The sequence below is a fragment of the Salmo trutta genome, chromosome 35 (assembly GCF_901001165.1).
Source record: "Salmo trutta chromosome 35, fSalTru1.1, whole genome shotgun sequence".
NCBI lineage: Eukaryota > Metazoa > Chordata > Actinopteri > Salmoniformes > Salmonidae > Salmo > Salmo trutta.
This window is the reverse complement of record NC_042991.1, coordinates 15,463,360-15,483,773: the sequence shown is the minus strand read 5'-3', so window position 1 is coordinate 15,483,773 and position 20,414 is coordinate 15,463,360. Positions and strand designations below refer to the sequence as shown.

The following is a 20,414-nucleotide window of genomic DNA, read 5'->3' as shown; positions in this document are numbered from 1 at the left end:
ATCATATTTAAGTAGGGGTTTTTCTTCCTGGGTTTTTGTGGGTTATTTTTGAGTAGTTTGTTTCTCTCTGCGTCACGGTTTGTTTTGTCAAATTCAGTTATTTAGGTATTGCAAAATTTCACGGATTAAATAAATTGTGGAACTACAACCACGCTGCACTTTGGTCTGCTCCTTTAGACAGGTGTGACAGAGTTTCTTCCACCATATTTTTTTTGTCTTGGAGCTATTCCTTTTAAATCAAATCACATTGAGATTGACTTTATCATTTAAACCTGACCCATGACCTTACTGTGCATTCGGAAAGTATCAAACCCCTTGACTTTTTCCACATTTTGTTACGTTACAGCCTTTTTCTAAAATGGATTCAATAGTTTTTTTTCCCCCGTCATGAATCTACAAGCAATACCCCATAATGACAAAGCAAAAACGTTTTTATTTTTGCAAATGTATTAAAAGTAACAAACTGAAATCACGATTACGTCAGTATTCAGACTCTTTACTCAGGACTTTGTTGAAGCACCTTCCAAACTTCTTCTATTTAAGAATGATGGAACCCACTGTGTTCTTGGACCTTCAATGCTGCAGACATTTTTTTGGTACCTTTCCCCAGATCATGGCTTGGTTTTTGCTCTGACACGCACTGTCAACTGTGGGAACTTATACAGTGGCTTGCGAAAGTATTCACCACCCCTTGGCATTTTTCCTATTTTGTTGCCTTACAACCTGGAATTAAAATGGATTTTGGGGGGTTTTGTATCATTTGATTTACACAGCATGCATACCACTTTGAAGATACAAAATATTTTTTTATTGTGAAACAAGAAATAACACAAAAACTGAACTTGAGCGTGCATAACTATTCACCTCCCAAAGACAATACTTTGTGGAGACACCTTTTGCATTAATTACAGCTGTAAGTCTCTTGGGGTATGTCTATATGCTTGGCACATCTAGCCACTGGGATTTTTGCCCATTCTTCAAGGCAAAATTGCTCTAGCTCCTTCAAGGTGGATGGGTTCCGCTAGTGTGCAGCAATCTTTAAGTCATACCACAGATTCTCAATTGGATTGAGGTCTGGGGCTTTGACTAGGCCATTCCCAGACATTTTAAATAATTCCCCTTAAACCACCCGAGTGTTGCTTTAGCAGTATGCTTTGGGTCATTGTCCTGCTAGAAGGTGAACCTCCGTCCCAGTCTTAAATCTCTGGAAGACTGAAACAGGTTTCCCTCAAGAATTTCCCTGTATTTAGTGCCATCCATCATTCCTTCAATTCTGACCAGTTTCCCAGTCCCTGCCAATGGAAAAACATCCCCACAGCATGATGCTGCCACCACCATGCTTCACTGTGGGGATGGTGTTCTCTGGGTGATGAGAGGTGTTGGGTTTGAGCCAGACATAGCGTTTTCCTTGATTGCCAAAAAGCTCAAATTTAGTCTCATCTGACCAGAGTACCTTCTTCCATCTGTTTTGGGAGTCTCCCACATGCCTTTTGGTGAACACCAAATGTGTCAGACTGTTCTCTGCTACCACACGGCAAGCGGTACCGGAGCGTCAAGCCTAGGTCCAAGAGGCTTCTAAACAGCTTCTACGCCCAAGCCATAAGACTTCTGAACATCTAATCAAATGGCTACCCAGACTATTTGCATTGCCCCCCCCCCTCCCCCCTTCTATGCTGCTTCTACTCTCTGTTATTATCTATGTCACTTTAATAACTCTACCTACGTGTACATATTACCTCGACACATTGACTTTGTACCTGGTACCCCCCTATTGTTATTTTACTGCTGCTCTTTAAATATTTGTTATTCTTATCTCTTACTTGTTTTAGGTATTTTCTTAAGTGCAATGTTGGTTAAGGGCTTGTAAGTAAGCATTTCACTAAGTTCTACACCTGTTGTATTTGGTGCATGTGACAAATACAGTTTGATTTGAAAATATAAATATTTGTATATAACTAAACTAGCAAATCGGGTCTGAAAACGAACTGAAAATAAACTTACTTCCAAATAATACAAAAACGAATAGAAATAAAATAAACTAATATAAAAACACAAAACTATAATAACTTTGCTCTAGGCAATACAGTTATGCTAATTATAGGGCATAATAAAGCCTATACGTGTGTGGCAAAGTGTCAATGACCAGAGTAAACAACCGCAGGGAAGGATACTAACAGAGGTAACGGGAGAGCGAGTAGCATCATGAGGGCACGTGCCATTTGGAAAATATACTTCCTGTGCGCAGTGGGTTCAAATCTGGCTCTTTAATATTTTGCACCATTGCAGTAGAGCTCACTCGTAAACCCTTTGACATATTAATGATATGATTGCTAGGCTATACAGTAGGCCTAGGAATATTCCCCTTTAAGAACGCGCCACGGTGAGCGTGGGATGGACGTGTGTCGGTTTGTTAATGAAGTGTCACCTGACCCTGTCCTAACACTGCACGGGGGGAGAGGATATATAGTCTAAATAAACATACATTCGAGTGAGTGGAAGACACAATTATTTCCAACATCTCCATACAGTGTAGCCTATTCAGCCTCCTTGGATTGGTGCGCCGGTCAGTGTTGGCTCTTGCCACAGGGGTTAGAGGCACATCTACTGTCGACAGGCTCGTTGCCCTTCTCTCTATCAGACATTCTTGATCAGAAAACGTCCGGAGCGAAGATTTTAATCAACGAGCCGACTGTGCGTCACTACAAAATCGTTATTTTGAAAGCCCCCCGGTGCATTTTACTCCTTCGGTTTGCCTTTTTTTGCGTGCGTCGTGGAGAAGGAAACACTGACAGTGTATCCGATGCTCCTGCAAAACGGATAACGGAATATTCTATGTATGTTTGATGAAGGTTGGACATTTGGCCAAACCCATTCATTGTAAGGATAAGAAACGCTGCGCGGTCGCAACGTTTTTCAATCTCCGGATTGCTTCTTTATTATTGCTGTGGGCTGAGGAAATACATTGTATTTCCAGCGTAGTGTTACGTAAGAGTGACTTTATCCAAGGTGCTGAATTGAACGGTATAGCGGGACACAGAAGGAAGAAGGCAATCTTAAGTCTACCCAGGTCAGAGCACACATCAACGTCACCCAATTTAATGTCAAATGAAATATTGATTTATTTATTTGAGCTAATATTAAATTGTTCGCCCATCCAGAAGGTCACAGGCCTGTACGTGGGGGATTTGGAGAGGACCGCACAGCACCGGCGTCGTTGATACCCGTATTCCTGTAGCAAGACCGCCTTTTATTTCTCTATTTGGTTAAATCAATTCTTAAGGTGGTCGACTACACGAGGAGAAAATGTCGGGGCAGACGCTCACGGATCGTATTGCCGCTGCGCAGTACCAGTTGACGGGATCAGAGGTATCTCGCGCCGTCTGCAAAGCCACCACTCACGAGGTGATGGCGCCCAAGAAAAAGCACCTGGAATGTAAGTGCATTCTCATCCCCACCCTTTCTCTCACACACACACACACACACACACACACACACACACACACACACAATCAAGTGAAGAACACTGCATCATGAACTGATTAGATATCTATGGGGGAAAAATGGTTGACATCCATTGTAAACATATGCCTCTGGTGCCAAACGTTGCATGTTTGAATCCAGCGATGGAACATTGTTGAGATTTTTGTTTTAAGACTATCCCAAATCTCAACCCTTACCTTAACCATTCAGAATTAATACATAACCTTAACTACGAAATCTTAACGCCTAAACTTAACTCTAACCTTAAAAAATCTGATTTAATGCTTAAACTTAACCTTAAACCCTTAGAAATGTGACGTTTGGAACAACTTAGAAATCTTGTCTAATTCTGATGTGAGACTGTGAGAGCTTGTTGAATCATCAACCAATGCATTACATTTCTATGCTCCTGCCCTGAATGACCAGAGGCCTACCATGTATTGATGTTACCATGGAGATGACCCCAATGGTGACCCCTAGTCATCCTACATGTGTAGCTCACAGTGATTGGAGAGAAAGGTGGTCATAACTCAACTGACTCACACAGAGGCCTAGTCACAATACATTACATTTTACCTTGTTCACTTGTCCTTGCACACTACACCTCCCAAGCTTCCCTTAAGTAATACATATGGCAGGAGTGCATGTCTTCAAGTCTTCAACGGCTGCAGTGTCTGCTACTGTAGTTGTCTTTGTTATTGATAAGCTAAAGAGCTTCCTCACTTGGTTTCACAGCTAGCCTATACACTATATCAAGTGTGAATTAAATGGGCAACAAATAGAAACCAGATAGATGTAGGCCTACTGTAGATAGATAGACCTTAACGTCCGATTCTGCTTATTCACCAGTATCCAGTTTTCCCTGCATCAGCGCTGCTTCCATAAAGACTCATGGTCCGCCTCATGACAAGACAATATGAATCGCTGGCATAGGGCCTAGCAGCCCGAGTCGGACTACAGCAGTCGTGGATGAATGGTGTTCCGCCTGTGTGTGGTCAGGTGGCCGGGCCCAGTCTCAGGCTAGCTCTAGCAAGACTCAGAACTTATATCGTGTGATACGCTCCCCACTGAATAATGCATTAATCAGCCAATGACTGGCCTCTATTATTTACACAGCCAAAGGTGACCATGCTAAGGTAGGCAGGAGACTGCTGGGGATTACCATAGCATTGCACAGAGAGAGGCAGAGAACTCAGAGTATGGCTGTCCAGAGAAGGGAGATTCTTACCCAACAAAATACACATATGTCCTGCTCTTTCCATGGCACAGACTGACCAGGTGAATGCTATGATCCCTTATTGATGTCACTTGTTAAGGGAGGAGACAGGTTAAAGAAGGATCTTTAAGCCTGGGGACAATTGAGACATGGATTGTGTATGTGTGCAAGACAAAAGATTGAAGTGCCTTTGAACAGGGTATGGTAGATGCCAGGCATACCGGTTTGTGTCAAGAACTGCAACGTTGCTGGGTTTTTCCCACTCAACAGTTTCCTGTGTGTATCAAGAATGGTCCACCACCCAAAGGACATCCAGCCAACTTGACACAACTGTGGGGAGCATTGGTGTCAGAATTGACCAGCATCTCTGTGGAATGCTTTCGACACCTTGTAGAGTCCACGCCCTGAAGAATTGCGTCTCTTTTGAGGGCAAAATGAGGGAGGGGGTGCAACTCAATATTAGGAAGGTGTTCCTAATGTTTAGTATACTCAGTGTATGTTTACTATGGTAGTTTATTTTTTACACATGTTAACCAAATACGATAAGCGTGATTAAACAAGCACAATGCAAATGGATCCTGTCTTTATCCAGGTGGAAGGATATTGTCTGTCTTGTCTGTGTTGTGACATTGATAGTTGAGTACCTCTAGCTATGTCTCTTGCCTTGCAGTTAATCCTAGTGCATGTACAGTGTGTCAATATCATGTCCCTTCAAAACTAAATAAATATAGGGCACAATGTCTCCCTTATATTATTTTCTTGTCGCATAGTTAATGCCCTCAAGGCAACATTCAAGGCTTCAAACACCAAAACATTTAATTAGGCCAACATTTTTAGGCAAGGGCTCCGTCTAACCTAAATATATTATTGGAAACTCTAGTAGGGCATATTATTTGTCATCTCCTCAGGGATTATCCAGTTCCAAACTTGCCTTGAGGCCACAGGTATGTGATGCCGTAGTCAGACGCGCTTCAAAAGCAACCACAGAACAGAGAACTCAAAGTTCTACATTTTCCAAACAAAAGGTCATATCATAGGCTATATTCCATAGATAATCAAAGGCAAAGCGGTCAGATTTAAACTGTAAACAAAAGGTATAGAGTAGTAGTAGCTTAGTGGCGTAGCGGTAAAAAACTGTAAGGTGCCGCCATACGTGAGGCTTAGTAGACCCATTTTGCCAAAAACCTAAATGGGTAAAGGGAAGGGGAACACATAATGGTTTTAAATACCCACCAAAAACCACGAGTTCATCAACCATGCTCTATAATTAATCATTCCATATTTATACTGATATTCAATAATAATAGTTTTCTAAATGGAACAAAAATAATACATATAGCACAAATAAAGAAGGTATGTCTTTTACCAAATAGGGCTTTCTGTATACCACCCCTACCTTGTCACAACACAACTGATTGGCTCAAACGCATTAGGAAGGAAAGAAATTCCACAAATTAACTTTTAACAAGGCACACCTGTTAATTGAAATGCATTTCATGTGACTACCTCATGAAGCTGGTTGAGAGTGTGCAAAGCTGTCGTTAAGGAAAAGGGTGTCTACTTTGAAGAATCTAAAATATATTTGGTATTGTGTAACTTTTTTGGTTACTACATGATTCCATATGTGTCATTTCATAGCTTTGATGTCTTCACTATTATTCTACAATATAGAAATAGTACCAATAAAGAAAAACCCTGGAATGAGTAGGTGTGTCAACTTTTGACTGGTACTGTATATTACATATCTCTTGGCCTTAAGTTTGATGGCATAATGCACAGATTCCACAGGTAATGCCCTAGGCCTAGACATGGACATGGAATAAGAGTATTGTATATCTCAATGACCCTATACACTTTTCCGCAGACATTGATGTGCCAGTGTGATGATACATCAAACATTACCCCTCTAGTCTTTGTGTGAAGCCATTGTAATGGAGAAGATAGTTGTTGTTGTCCTTCATCATTGTGTCATGATTGCTGACCCTTGAGAGGCAGTCCGGTTGCCATGGAAACAGATTGTAGAGCGGGTCAAAGACTCGGGCTGACACAAAGAGGGGTTCTGGGAAGGCACAGTGGAGGGCAAACGACTCCAGAGTGCTTCAAACGACAGTCATTTTGGGCAGTAGCATGTCCTTAGAATGATATTTTCTGTCTTGGTTTGGTGTTTCAGAGTGAGAAATGGGTTTCAATGTTGTTTTATTGGTTCTTACTCTGAAGGAGCGAGATGCCTGAAATGTATTTCATTTTGATAGGACTCTTCTTGTTTCCTCTTGTGGTGAAACACAGTTCGTTAAATTTGACAAACCTGTTCCCTCTGAGCAATGTGATAAAAATCCATTGAAGATCAGTGATGCGACAGGAATCACTGGTTTAGTGGTCAGTGTAGCCTATACCCGCATGCATGTTTTTATGCATGGACACAGCTTGTGCTCGTGTGTAGGCGTTTTCAGTCATCTGGTAAGTGAATCATTGAGCTGATACCTCTGGACAAGCTTAACAAGTGTGTGTGTGTGGTCTCAGGAGTGTCGTTAGGGTAATGGGTTGGGGACTATACGCTGGCTTCCAGCTGATTTTAATCTGGCCTATTCCTGTCACTCTAACCTCGGAGCAGTCTGGTGTGTGAGTACAACAATACACACACCCAGGCAGGCCGCAAACATATGCACGCACGCACATGCACACACACAGTCCTGTGTGCCTTGTTATAGACTCCCCTACCAGTTAATTTTTACAGCTCTCCTGTCTGCTGTGGATTACTGAGTCTTTATTTAGATCAGTCAATCATCATTAGACTTACACCACAGAGCAGTGTGTGTGTGTGTGTGTGTGTGTGTATGGACACGCATACGTGTTTGTGTGGCAAACAAAATAGTGGGCCACAAATATTCCACACATAAAATCCACACCACAGGGTGGCCTGTTGAGATGGAACATATGGTTGAGCTGTGGTGTAGGAAACAGAGCTGAGCAAAGCGGGGACAGACAGGAATATTAGGGCTGTAATCACCAACTGTTTTACTGAGAGAGGCAGATACATTTAAGAGAGAGAGAGAGAACATAAGGGTTCTTCGGCTGTCCCTCTGTGGAAAGGGTTCTTCATGGAACCCAGAGGGGTTCTACCTGAAACCAAAAAGTGTTCTTCAAAGGTTCCTCCGGTGGGGACTGCCGAAAAACCCTTTCAGGCTCTAGATAGCACCTGTTTTTTATAAGAATGTACAGTCAGTACATCAGTCAACATTAGGCAAAAACTGGACACAAAAGCTTCTAACTGGAGGTGTGTGTGTGGCTGTTGGGAGAGGGGTCACCACACCAGACTCCTTACTGATTTATATTAATCTGTGGACAAAGCCCCTGCCCTTTAACCATGAAATGACCAACAAGGCTTCTTCATCATGCAGCCCCTCTCTCTTTTTAGTCTGGTCAGTGTTGGTCAACCATTGATAATATTGCAGCCTTCCATCCCTTGCCAGGACAAGCTTCTGCCTTTTGGAAGTACAGAAACATGGTTTGGCTATGATTTATAGCAACCTTCCCGATCTTAGGAGGGATGGTTGGTTAACATTAGTGTGATAAAATAATGTACCAATAAAGGCCAGGTGACATCTCATATCCCCCTCTCTCTTCTGAGCAGCTAATCTGTCATGTACTGAATCCCAAAGAGCTGAGTTGAGGTGATTGCTCTCTGAGTCAGACCCGTCGGTGTGTGTGTGTGTGTGTGTGTGTGTGTGTGTGTGTGTGTGTGTGTGTGTGCGCGCACTACTTCTATCTGTGTGTTGGATCCTTTCCAGCAGTGTTGGTGGCTCTTTGAGGCTTGGTATGTGTGTCCTGACTTCCAAATGGATGTCTGACTCGGCAATGCCTAGCTCCACTAGGTACACAGTGAAGTGAATAACCCCCAGAGGCTGTTTTTATGGCTTTCACACACACACACAGCCCAGCACTTCTACTCCAAAAATCACAGAGCACATGAATGGAGAAAGGTAGACTGAGTCTCATTTGACCTGGGGTGAGGCTTCACTATCAGCTACGGCAGCACATTACATATTTTCTTGGCAGTCAGCATGTCTTAACACTTTGAAATTGTACTTACTCATCATGATTTTACAACTCTTTCAATACCTTGATATAGCCTAACAAATCCTGCTATATTCCACTGTCTCAATGTCTGACCGTTTCACGGATCGACAATCAACAAGAGAACGGTTTCACTGAGCTGCACCAACAGCCTCTCCCCACAGTACTAACAAACCTATCTGTACGTGTTTCAGATCTAATATCGGCCACCAATGCGACCAACGTGAACATCCCTCAGATGGCCGATACTCTGTTTGAGAGGGCCACCAACGCCAGCTGGATTGTCGTCTTCAAGGCCCTAGTCACCACACACCACATGTGTGTCCATGGAAACGAGGTCAGAGGGCAGCATTTTAGTGCACAACCACAATAAAACCAATTAGGACTGTTTGAGCACCATGGACAGCTACACGGCTGTCTTGATTCATCCCAGGGGAGCTGTAAGTGTGGCTGTCCATGGTGCTGGTACAGTGCTATTAGTATTGCTGCAGACTAGAGCTCATTCTGAAACATGGTTATCAATCCCCGTTGTGTTTGTCTGGAGCTGTATTTGCATATTGAGTTGCTGTATTGCAAAAGACACGCTTTCACACACTGTAAAGTCTCAATTTTGGACTAACATACTAGCACTCAATTTGTAGTTGACTATTTCAGTAAATATGCCTTAATTGTCTTTTTTTCTTGGATTCTGATTTTGTTTAATCAGCCTATTTCATTGTAAGGTGTTTCAGAGTGTCAGTGCCTTATTGTCATTCTGCTTCCTCAGAGGTTCATCCAGTACCTGGCGTCCAGGACCGCTCTGTTCAACCTCAGCAACTTTATCGACAAAACAGGCTCCCACGGTAAGTGCACTTCCTGTATGTTTGTGGAGGGAAGCAGGTGGATTCCCTCCCAGTTGAGACCATAAACGGATACAGTAGATGAGATGTGAGACTACCTGGAGGTGCAGAAGGAGACGAGGAGAGGAGGCAGGAAGAGGCGGAGAGAGGAAGAGACGTGAGGTGGAGAGAGGAAGAGACGGGAGGGAGGTGGAGAGAGGAAGAGACTGGAGGAGAGGCAGAGAACAGGCGGAGGGAGGAAGAGACTGGAGGAGAGGCGGAGAACAGGCGGAGAGAGGCAGAGACGGGAGGAGAGGCAGAGACGGGAGGAGAGGCAGAGACGGGAGGAGAGGCAGAGACGGGAGGAGAAAGGCGGCGAACAGGAGGAGAGGAGGCGGAGAGGGGTGGAAAGAGGAAGAGGAAGAGACGGGAGGTGGGGTGGAAAGAGGAAGAGGAAGAGACGGGAGGTGGGGTGGAAAGAGGAAGAGGAAGAGACGGGAGGTGGGGGAGGAAGAGACGGGAGGTGGGGGAGGAAGAGACGGGAGGTGGGGGAGGAAGAGACGGGAGTAGGGGGAGGAAGAGACGGGAGGTGGGGGAGGAAAGAGGAAGAGACTGGAGGTGGGGTGGAGAACAGGAGGAGGAGAGGCGGAGAGGGGCGGTGGGGGAGGAAAGAGGAAGAGACGGGAGGTGGGGTGGAAAGAGGAAGAGATGGGAGGTGGGGGAGGAAGAGGGGGGAGGAAGAGACGGGAGGTGCGGGAGGAAGAGACGGGAGGTGAGGGAGGAAGAGACGGGAGGTGGGGTGGAAAGAGGAAGAGACGGGAGGTGGGGGTGGAAAGAGGGAGGTGTGGTGGAAAGAGGAAGAGACGGGAGGTAGGGGAGGAAGCGACAGGAGACGGGAGGTGGGGAGGAAGAGACGGGAGGTGGGGAGGAAGAGACGGGAGGTGGGGAGGAAGAGACGGGAGGTGGGGGAGGAAGAGGGGGGAGGAAGAGACGGGAGGTGCGGGAGGAAGAGACGGGAGGTGGGGGAGGAAAGAGGAAGAGACTGGAGGTGGGGTGGAGAACAGGAGGAGGAGAGGCGGAGAGGGGCGGTGGGGGAGGAAAGAGGAAGAGACGGGAGGTGGGGTGGAAAGAGGAAGAGATGGGAGGTGGGGGAGGAAGAGGGGGGAGGAAGAGACGGGAGGTGCGGGAGGAAGAGACGGGAGGTGAGGGAGGAAGAGACGGGAGGTGAGGGAGGAAGAGACGGGAGGTGAGGGAGGAAGAGACGGGAGGTGAGGGAGGAAGAGACGGGAGGTGGGGTGGAAAGAGGGAGGTGGGGTGGAAAGAGGAAGAGACGGGAGGTGGGGGTGGAAAGAGGGAGGTGTGGTGGAAAGAGGAAGAGACGGGAGGTGGGGGAGGAAGCGACAGGAGACGGGAGGTGGGGGAGGAAGAGACGGGAGGTGGGGGAGGAAGAGACGGGAGGTGGGGGAGGAAGAGACGGGAGGTGGGGGAGGAAGAGACGGGAGGTGGGGGAGGAAGAGACGGGAGATGGGGGAGGAAGAGGAAGAGACGGGAGGTGGGTGGAAAGAGGAAGAGACGGGAGGTGGGGGAGGAAGAGACGGGAGGTGGGGTGGAAAGAGGAAGAGACGGGAGGTGGGGGAGGAAGAGACGGGAGGTGGGGTGGAAAGAGGAAGAGACGGGAGGTGGGGGAGGAAGAGGAAGGGAGGTGGGAGAGGAAGAGGAAGGGAAGGGAGGTGGGGGAGGAAGAGGAAGAGACGGGAGGTGGGGGAGGAAGAGGAAGAGACGGGAGGTGGGGGAGGAAAACGGAAGAGACGGGAGGTGGGGGAGGAAGAGACGGGAGGTGGGGGGGAAAGAGGAAGAGACGGGAGGTGGGGTGGAAAGAGGAAGAGGAAGAGACGGGAGGTGGGGTGGAAAGAGGAAGAGACGGGAGGTGGGGTGGAAAGAGGAAGAGGAAGAGACGGGATGTGGGGGCGGAAGAGACGGGAGGTGGGGGCGGAAGAGGAAGAGACGGGAGGTGGGGTGGAAAGAGGAAGAGACGGGAGGTGGGGTGGAAAGAGGAAGAGACGGGAGGTAGGTGGGGGAGGAAGAGACGGGAGGTAGGTGGGGGAGGAAGAGACGGGAGGTAGGTGGGGGAGGAAGAGACGGGAGGTATGGTGGAAAGAGGAAGAGACGGGAGGTGGGGGAGGAAGAGGAAGGGAGGTGGGAGAGGAAGAGGAAGAGACGGGAGGTGGGGGAGGAAGAGGAAGAGACGGGAGGTGGGGGAGGAAGAGGAAGAGACGGGAGGTGGGGGAGGAAGAGGAAGAGACGGGAGGTGGGGGAGGAAAACGGAAGAGACGGGAGGTGGGGGAGGAAGAGACGGGAGGTGGGGGGGAAAGAGGAAGAGACGGGAGGTGGGGTGGAAAGAGGAAGAGGAAGAGACGGGAGGTGGGGTGGAAAGAGGAAGAGACGGGAGGTGGGGTGGAAAGAGGAAGAGACGGGAGGTGGGGGCGGAAGAGACGGGAGGTGGGGGCGGAAGAGACGGGAGGTGGGGGAGGAAGAGACGGGAGGTGGGGGAGGAAAGAGGAAGAGACGGGGGGTGGAAAGAGGAAGAGACGGGAGGTGGGGGAGGAAGAGGGGGGAGGAAGAAACGGGAGGTGCGGGAGGAAGAGACGGGAGGTGAGGGAGGAAGAGACGGGAGATGGGGTGGAAAGAGGGAGGTGGGGTGGAAAGAGGAAGAGACGGGAGGTGGGGGAGGAAGAGACAGGAGGTGTGGTGGAAAGAGGAAGAGACGGGAGGTGGGGGAGGAAGAGACGGGAGGTGGGGGAGGAAAGAGGAAGAGACGGGAGGTGGGGGAGGAAAGAGGAAGAGACGGGAGGTGGGGGAGGAAAGAGGAAGAGACGGGAGGTGGGGGTGGAAAGAGGAAGAGACGGGAGGTGGGGTGGAAAGAGGAAGAGACGGGAGGTGGGGGAGGAAGAGACGGGAGGTGGGGGAGGAAGAGACGGGAGGTGGGGGAGGAAAGAGGAAGAGACTGGAGGTGGGTGGAGAACAGGAGGAGGAGAGGCGGAGAGGGGCGGAAAGAGGCAGAGACGGGAGGTGGGGGGAAAGAGGGAAGAGACGGGAGGTGGGGTGGAAAGAGGAAGAGACGGGAGGTAGGGTGAAAAGAGGAAGAGACGGGAGGTGGGGTGGAAAGAGGAAGAGACGGGAGGTGGGGTGGAAAGAGGAAGAGACGGGAGGTGGGGTGGAAAGAGGAAGAGACGGGAGGTGGGGGAGGAAGAGACGGGAGGTGGGGGAGGAAGAGACTGGATGTGGGGTGAAGAACAGGAGGAGGAGAGGCGGAGAGGGGCAGAAAGAGGCGGGGAGGAAGAGACGGGAGGTGGGGGAGGAAGAGGAAGAGACGGGAGGTGGGGGAGGAAGAGGAAGAGACGGTAGGTGGGGTGGAAAACGGAAGAGACGGGAGGTGGGGTGGAAAGAGGAAGAGACGGGAGGTGGGGTGGAAAGAGGAAGAGACGGGAGGTGGGGGAGGAAGAGACGGGAGGTAGGGTGGGAAAGAGGAAGAGACGGGAGGTAGGGTGGAAAGAGGAAGAGACTGGGGGTGGAGAACAGGAGGAGGAGAGGCGGAGAGGGGCGGAAAGAGGCGGGGTGGAAAGAGGAAGAGACGGGAGGTGGGGTGGAAAGAGGAAGAGACGGGAGGTGGGGTGGAAAGAGGAAGGGAGGTGGGGGAGGAAGAGACGGGAGGTGGGGGAGGAAGAGACGGGAGGTGGGGGAGGAAGAGACGGGAGGTGGGGTGGAAAGAGGAAGAGACGGGAGGTGGGGGAGGAAGAGACGGGAGGTGGGGTGGAAAGAGGAAGAGACGGGAGGTGGGGTGGAAAGAGGAAGAGACGGGAGGTGGGGTGGAAAGAGGAAGAGACGGGAGGTGGGGGAGGAAGAGACGGGAGGTAGGGTGGAAAGAGGAAGAGACTGGGGGTGGAGAACAGGAGGAGGAGAGGCGGAGAGGGGCGGAAAGAGGCGGGGTGGAAAGAGGAAGAGACGGGAGGTGGGGTGGAAAGAGGAAGAGACGGGAGGTGGGGGAGGAAGAGACGGGACGTGGGGGAGGAAGAGACGGGACGTGGGGAGGAAGAGACGGGAGGTGGGGGAGGAGAGACGGGAGGGGGGGTGGAAAGAGGAAGAGACTGGAGGTGGGGTGAAGAACAGGAGGAGGAGAGGCGGAGAGGGGCGGAAAGAGGCGGGGAGGAAGAGACGGGAGGTGGGGGAGGAAGAGGAAGAGACGGGAGGTGGGGGAGGAAGAGGAAGAGACGGTAGGTGGGGTGGAAAACGGAAGAGACGGGAGGTGGGGTGGAAAGAGGAAGAGACGGGAGGTGGGGGAGGAAGAGACGGGAGGTAGGATGGAAAGATGAAGAGACTGGGGGTGGAGAACAGGAGGAGGAGAGGCGGAAAGTGGCGGAAAGAGGCGGGGTGGAAAGAGGAAGAGACGGGAGGTGGGGGGGAAAGAGGAAGAGACGGGAGGAGGGGGGGAAAGAGGAAGAGACGGGAGGTGTGGGAGGAAGAGACGGGAGGTAGGGTGGAAAGAGGAATAGACTGGAGGTGGGGTGGAGAACAGGAGGAGGAGAGGCGGAGACGGGGAGAGGCGGAGAAGAGGCGGAGAGGAGGAGGAGGCGGAGGGAGGAAGAGGCGGAGGGAGGAAGAGGCGGAGAGAGGCAGCGACGGGAGGAGAGGCGGAGACGGGAAGACACAGGAGGAGAGGCGGAGAGAGGCAGAGACGGGAGGAGAGGCAGAGACGGGAGGAGAGGCAGAGACGGGAGGAGAGGCAGAGGCAGGAGGAGAGGCGGAGACAAGAGGACAGGCTGAGAGAGCCTGATACAGGAAGAGAGGCAGGGACAGTTGGAGACAGGCGAGCCAGAGAGCGGCAGAGAGTTGGAGAGAGGAAGAGACGGGAGGAGAGGCAGAGAGGCAGAGACGGGAGAAGAGGCGGAGACAGGAGGAGAGTCGAAGAAATGGGAGGAGTGGCAGAGGAAGACACGGGAGGCGGGGGGAGGGGCGAGGCAGAGGCGGGAGGAGGAGAGATGCGGGAGGAGAGGCGGAGACGGGAAGAGAGTCGGAGAGAGGCAGAAACGGGAGGAGAGGCAGAGACGGGAGGAGAGACGGGAGAGAGGCGGAGACGGGAGGAGAGGCAGAGCGAGGTGGAGACAGGAGGAGAGGCGGAAGTGGGGAGGAGGAGAGGAAGATCGGAGGCGAGCTAGGAGGAGAGGCGGAGACAAGAGGAGAGGCGGAGACAAGAGGAGAAGCGGATACAGGAGGAGAGGCAGAGAGAGGCGGAGACAGGAGGAGAGGCGTAGAGGCAGAGAGAGAGGAGGCGAGGCAAAGACAGGAGGCGAGACGGAGACAGGAGGAGAGGCAGAGCGAGGCGGGAACGGGAGGAGAGGCAGAGAGAGGCGGAGACGGGAGGAGAGGCAGAGAGAGGCGGAGACGGGAGGAGAGGCAGAGAGAGGCGGAGACTGGAGGAGTGGCAGAGCGAGGTGGAGACAGGAGGAGAGTCGAAGAAATGGGAGGAGAGGCAGAGAGGAAGACACGGGAGGCGGAGGCGAGAGGCGAGGCAGAGATGGGAGGAGAGGCAGAGAGAGGCGGAGACCGGAGGAGAGGCGGAGAGAGGCGGAGACGGGAGAGAGGCGGAGACGGGAGGAGAGGCAGAGCGAGGCGGGAACGGGAGGAGAGGCAGAGAGAGGCAGAGACGGGAGGAGAGGCGGAGAGAGGCGGGAACGGGAGGAGAGGCAGAGAGAGGCGGAGACGGGAGGAGAGGCAGAGAGAGGCGGAGACGGGAGGAGAGGCAGAGAGAGGCGGAGACGGGAGGAGTGGCAGAGCGAGGTGGAGACAGGAGGAGAGTCGAAGAAATGGGAGGAGAGGCAGAGAGGAAGACACGGGAGGCGAGAGGCGAGGCAGAGACGGGAGGAGAGGCAGAGAGAGGCGGAGACCGGAGGAGAGGCGGAGAGAGGCGGAGACGGGAGAGAGGCGGAGACGGGAGGAGAGGCAGAGCGAGGTGGAGACGGGAGGAGTGGCAGAGCGAGGTGGAGACAGGAGGAGAGTCGAAGAAATGGGAGGAGAGGCAGAGAGGAAGACACGGGAGGCGGAGGCGAGAGGCGAGGCAGAGACGCGAGGCAGAGACGGGAGGCGAGGCAGAGACGGGAGGAGAGGCAGAGACGGGAGGAGAGGCAGAGCGAGGTGGAGACAGGAGGAGAGGCAGAGAGGGGCAGAGACGGGAGGAGAGGCAGAGAGGGGCAGAGACGGGAGGAGGGGCAGAGACGGGAGGAGAGGCAGAGAGGGGAGGAGAGGCAGAGACGGGAGGAGAGGCAGAGGCAGGAGGAGAGGCGGAGACAAGAGGACAGGCTGAGAGAGCCTGATACAGGAAGAGAGGCAGGGACAGTTGGAGACAGGCGAGCCAGAGAGCGGCGGAGAGTTGGAGAGAGGAAGAGACGGGAGGAGAGGCAGAGAGGCAGAGACGGGAGAAGAGGCGGAGACAGGAGGAGAGTCGAAGAAATGGGAGGAGTGGCAGAGGAAGACACGGGAGGCGGGGGGAGGGGCGAGGCAGAGGCGGGAGGAGGAGAGATGCGGGAGGAGAGGCGGAGACGGGAAGAGAGTCGGAGAGAGGCAGAAACGGGAGGAGAGGCAGAGACGGGAGGAGAGACGGGAGAGAGGCGGAGACGGGAGGAGAGGCAGAGCGAGGTGGAGACAGGAGGAGAGGCGGAAGTGGGGAGGAGGAGAGGAAGATCGGAGGCGAGCTAGGAGGAGAGGCGGAGACAAGAGGAGAGGCGGAGACAAGAGGAGAAGCGGATACAGGAGGAGAGGCAGAGAGAGGCGGAGACAGGAGGAGAGGCGTAGAGGCAGAGAGAGAGGAGGCGAGGCAAAGACAGGAGGCGAGACGGAGACAGGAGGAGAGGCAGAGCGAGGCGGGAACGGGAGGAGAGGCAGAGAGAGGCGGAGACGGGAGGAGAGGCAGAGAGAGGCGGGAACGGGAGGAGAGGCAGAGAGAGGCGGAGACCGGAGGAGAGGCGGAGAGAGGCGGAGACGGGAGAGAGGCGGAGACGGGAGGAGAGGCAGAGCGAGGCGGGAACGGGAGGAGAGGCAGAGAGAGGCAGAGACGGGAGGAGAGGCGGGAACGGGAGGAGAGGCAGAGAGAGGCGGAGACGGGAGGAGAGGCAGAGAGAGGCGGAGACGGGAGGAGTGGCAGAGCGAGGTGGAGACAGCAGGAGAGTCGAAGAAATGGGAGGAGAGGCAGAGAGGAAGACACGGGAGGCGAGAGGCGAGGCAGAGACGGGAGGAGAGGCAGAGAGAGGCGGAGACCGGAGGAGAGGCGGAGAGAGGCGGAGACGGGAGAGAGGCGGAGACGGGAGGAGAGGCAGAGCGAGGTGGAGACGGGAGGAGTGGCAGAGCGAGGTGGAGACAGGAGGAGAGTCGAAGAAATGGGAGGAGAGGCAGAGAGGAAGACACGGGAGGCGGAGGCGAGAGGCGAGGCAGAGACGCGAGGCAGAGACGGGAGGCGAGGCAGAGACGGGAGGAGAGGCAGAGACGGGAGGAGAGGCAGAGCGAGGTGGAGACAGGAGGAGAGGCAGAGAGGGGCAGAGACGGGAGGAGAGGCAGAGAGGGGCAGAGACGGGAGGAGAGGCAGAGAGGGGCAGAGACGGGAGGAGAGGCAGAGAGGGGCAGAGACGGGAGGAGAGGCAGAGAGGGGCGGAGACGGGAGGAGAGGCGGAGAGAGGCGGAGACGGGAGGAGAGGCGGAGAGAGGCGGAGACGGGAGAGAGGTGGAGACGGGAGGAGAGGCAGAGCGAGGTGGAGACGGGAGGGGAGGCAGAGACGGGAGGAGAGGCAGAGACGGGAGGAGAGGCAGAGACGGGAGGAGAGGCAGAGAGAGGCAGAGACGGGAGGAGAGGCAGAGACGGGAGGAGAGGCAGAGACGGGAGGAGAGGCAGAGCGAGGTGGAGACAGGAGGAGAGGGAGATCGGAGGAGAGGCGGATACATGAGGAGAGGCAGAGAGAGGCGGAGACAGGAGGAGAGGCGTAGAGGCAGAGAGAGAGGAGGCGAGGCAAAGACAGGAGGCGAGACGGAGACAGGAGGAGAGGCGGAGGCAGGAGGCAGAGACAGGAGGACAGGCGGAGACAGTAGGAGAGTCAGAGAGAGGCGGAGACAGGAGTAGAGGCGGAGACAGGAGGAGACGCGGATACAGGAGGAGGAGAGGGAGATTGGAAGAGAGCTAGTAGGGGAGGCGGAGACAGGAGGAGACGCGGATACAGGAGGAGAGGCAGAGACAGGAGGACAGGCAGAGAGAGGCGGAGACAGGAGGAGAGGCAGAACGATGCGGAGACAGGAGAGGCGGAGACAGGAGGAGAGGTAGAGATTGGCGGAGACAGGAGAGGCCGAGAGAGACTGAGACAGGAGGAGAAGCAGAGAGAGGCGGAGAAAGGTGAGAGGGAGAGGGAGATCGGAGGAGAGCCAGGAGGAGAGGCGGAGACAGGAGGAGAAGTGGAGACAGGAGGAGAGGCGGAGAGAGGCGGAGACGGGAGAGAGGCGGAGACAGGAGGAGAGGCAGAGCGAGGTGGAGACAGGAGGAGAGGCAGAGCGAGGTGGAGACAGGAGGAGAGGCAGAGCGAGGTGGAGACAGGAGGAGAGGCAGAGCGAGGTGGAGACAGGAGGAGAGGCAGAGCGAGGTGGAGACGGGAGGAGAGGCAGAGAGAGGCAGAGACGGGAGGAGAGGCAGAGAGAGGCAGAGACGGGAGGAGAGGCGGAGAGAGTCAGAGACGGGAGGAGAGGCAGAGAGGGGAGGAGAGGCAGAGACGGAAGGAGAGGCAGAGAGAGGTGGAGACAGGAGGAGAGGCGGAGGTGGGGAGGAGGAGAGGGAGATCGGAGGAGAGGCGGATACATGAGGAGAGGCAGAGAGAGGCGGAGACAGGAGGAGAGGCGTAGAGGCAGAGAGAGAGGAGGCGAGACGGAGACAGGAGGAGAGGCGGAGACAGGAGGAGAGGCGGAGACAGGAGTAGAGGCGGAGAGAGGCGGAGACAGGAGGAGAGGCGGAGGTGGGGAGGAGGAGAGGGAGATTGGAAGAGAGCTAGGAGGGGAGGCGGAGACAGGAGGAGAAGCGGATACAGGAGGAGAGGCAGAGACAGGAGGAGAGGCAGAGACAGGAGGACAGGCAGAGAGAGGCGGAGACAGGAGGAGAGGCAGAACGATGCGGAGACAGTAGGTGAGACGAGGAGAGGCGGAGATAAGAGGCGGAGACAGGAGGAGACAGGAGGAGAGACAGGAGGAGAGGCGGAGACAGGAGGCGGAGACAGGAGGAGAGGCGGAGACAGGAGGAGAGGTGGAGATTGGCGGAGACAGGAGAGGCCGAGAGAGACTGAGACAGGAGGAGAGGCGGAGAGAGGCGGAGACAGGAGGAGAGGCGGATAGGGAGAGGGAGATCGGCGGAGAGCCAGGAGGAGAGGCAGAGACAGGAGGAGAAGCAGAGACAGGAGGAGAGGTAGAGATTGGCGGAGACAGGAGGAGAGGTAGAGATTGGCGGAGTCAGGAGAGGCCGAGAGAGACTGAGACAGGAGGAGAAGCAGAGAGAGGCGGAGAAAGGTGAGGAGGAGAGGGAGAAGGAGATCGGAGGAGAGCCAGGAGGAGAGGCGGAGACAGGAGGAGAAGCAGAGAGAGGCGGCGAGAGGCAGAGAGAGAGGAGGACGAGACAGGAGGCGAGGCGGAGACAGGAAGAGAGGCAGAATGATGCGGAGACAGGAGGAGAGACAGGAGGAGAGACAGAGAGGCGGAGACAGGAGGAGAGGCAGAGAGAGGCGAGGGAGATCGGAGGAGAGGCGGAGACAGGAGGAGAGGCAGGAGGTGAGGCGGAGACAGGAGGAGAGGCAGCGAGAAGAGAAGAGGAGAGAGAGAGGGAGATCAGAGGAGAGGCAGAGAGAGGAGGGATTTGAAGGAGATAGGAGGAGACGGGCCATCTGGAAAGAGAGGAAGTTGCTGGCCTTTTAATTGCATAATGAACAGTAGCAAGCATGCAATGTGCACACGCGAAACAGTACTGTACGTGTACAGATGTGGGATCTTAATCAATCATTCAATCAATCAAATGTATTTATAAATCCCTTCTTACATCAGCTGATGTCACAAAGTGCTGTACAGAAACCCAGCCTAAAATCCCAAACAGCAAGCAATACAGATGTAGAAGCACGATGGCTAGGAAAAACTCCCTTGAAAGGCCGGAACCTAGGCAGAAACCTAGAGAGGAACCAGGCTATGAGGGGTGGCCAGTCCTCTTCTGGCTGTGCCGGGTGGAGATTATAACGGAACATGGCCAAGATGTTCAAATGTTCATAGATAACCAGCTTGGTCAAATAATAATAATAATAATAATAACAATCACTATGGTTGTAGAGGGTGCAACAGGTCAGCACTTCAGGAGTAAATGTCAGTTGGCTCAGGTCAGTATCTCTATCGCTCCTGCTGTCTCTAGAGAGTTGAAAACAGCAGGTCTGGGATAAGGTAGCACGTCCGGTGAACAGGTCAGGGTTCCATAGCCGCAGGCAGAACAGTTGAAACTGGAGCAGCAGCACGACCAGGTGGACTGGGGACAGGAGAAATACTTCAGATATAACAGACTGACCCTAGCCCCCCAACACATAAACTATTGCAGCATAAATACTGGAGGCTGAGACAGGAGGGGTCGGGAGATACTGTGGCCCTGTCCGACGATACCCCCAGACAGGGCCAAACAGACAGAATATAACCCCACCCACTTTGCCAAAGCACAGCCCCCACACCACTAGAGGGATATCTTCAACCACCAACTTACTATCCCCACGGCACGAACCCAG

General features: G+C 53.2%; 1 protein-coding gene across 8 annotated transcripts in view; it reads left to right on the top strand.

Annotated features, from left to right (window-relative positions):
• Window positions 1-2,199: 2,199 nt before the first annotated feature.
• The window catches only part of LOC115174681 (clathrin coat assembly protein AP180), a 38,474-nt gene continuing 20,259 nt past the window's right edge, over window positions 2,200-20,414 (top strand). For 2 of the 8 annotated variants that reach the window (XM_029733454.1, XM_029733452.1), the window contains exons 1-4: window positions 2,200-3,067; window positions 3,159-3,433; window positions 8,965-9,107; window positions 9,537-9,612. In XM_029733454.1, coding sequence (XP_029589314.1) covers window positions 3,304-3,433; window positions 8,965-9,107; window positions 9,537-9,612 — 349 coding nt within the window. In that variant the 5' untranslated portion in view covers window positions 2,200-3,067; window positions 3,159-3,303. Of the gene's footprint in view, window positions 3,434-8,964; window positions 9,108-9,536; window positions 9,613-20,414 lie in introns of all 8 variants that reach the window. The other 6 variants (XM_029733459.1, XM_029733456.1, XM_029733460.1 and 3 more) reach the window with 5 other exon arrangements.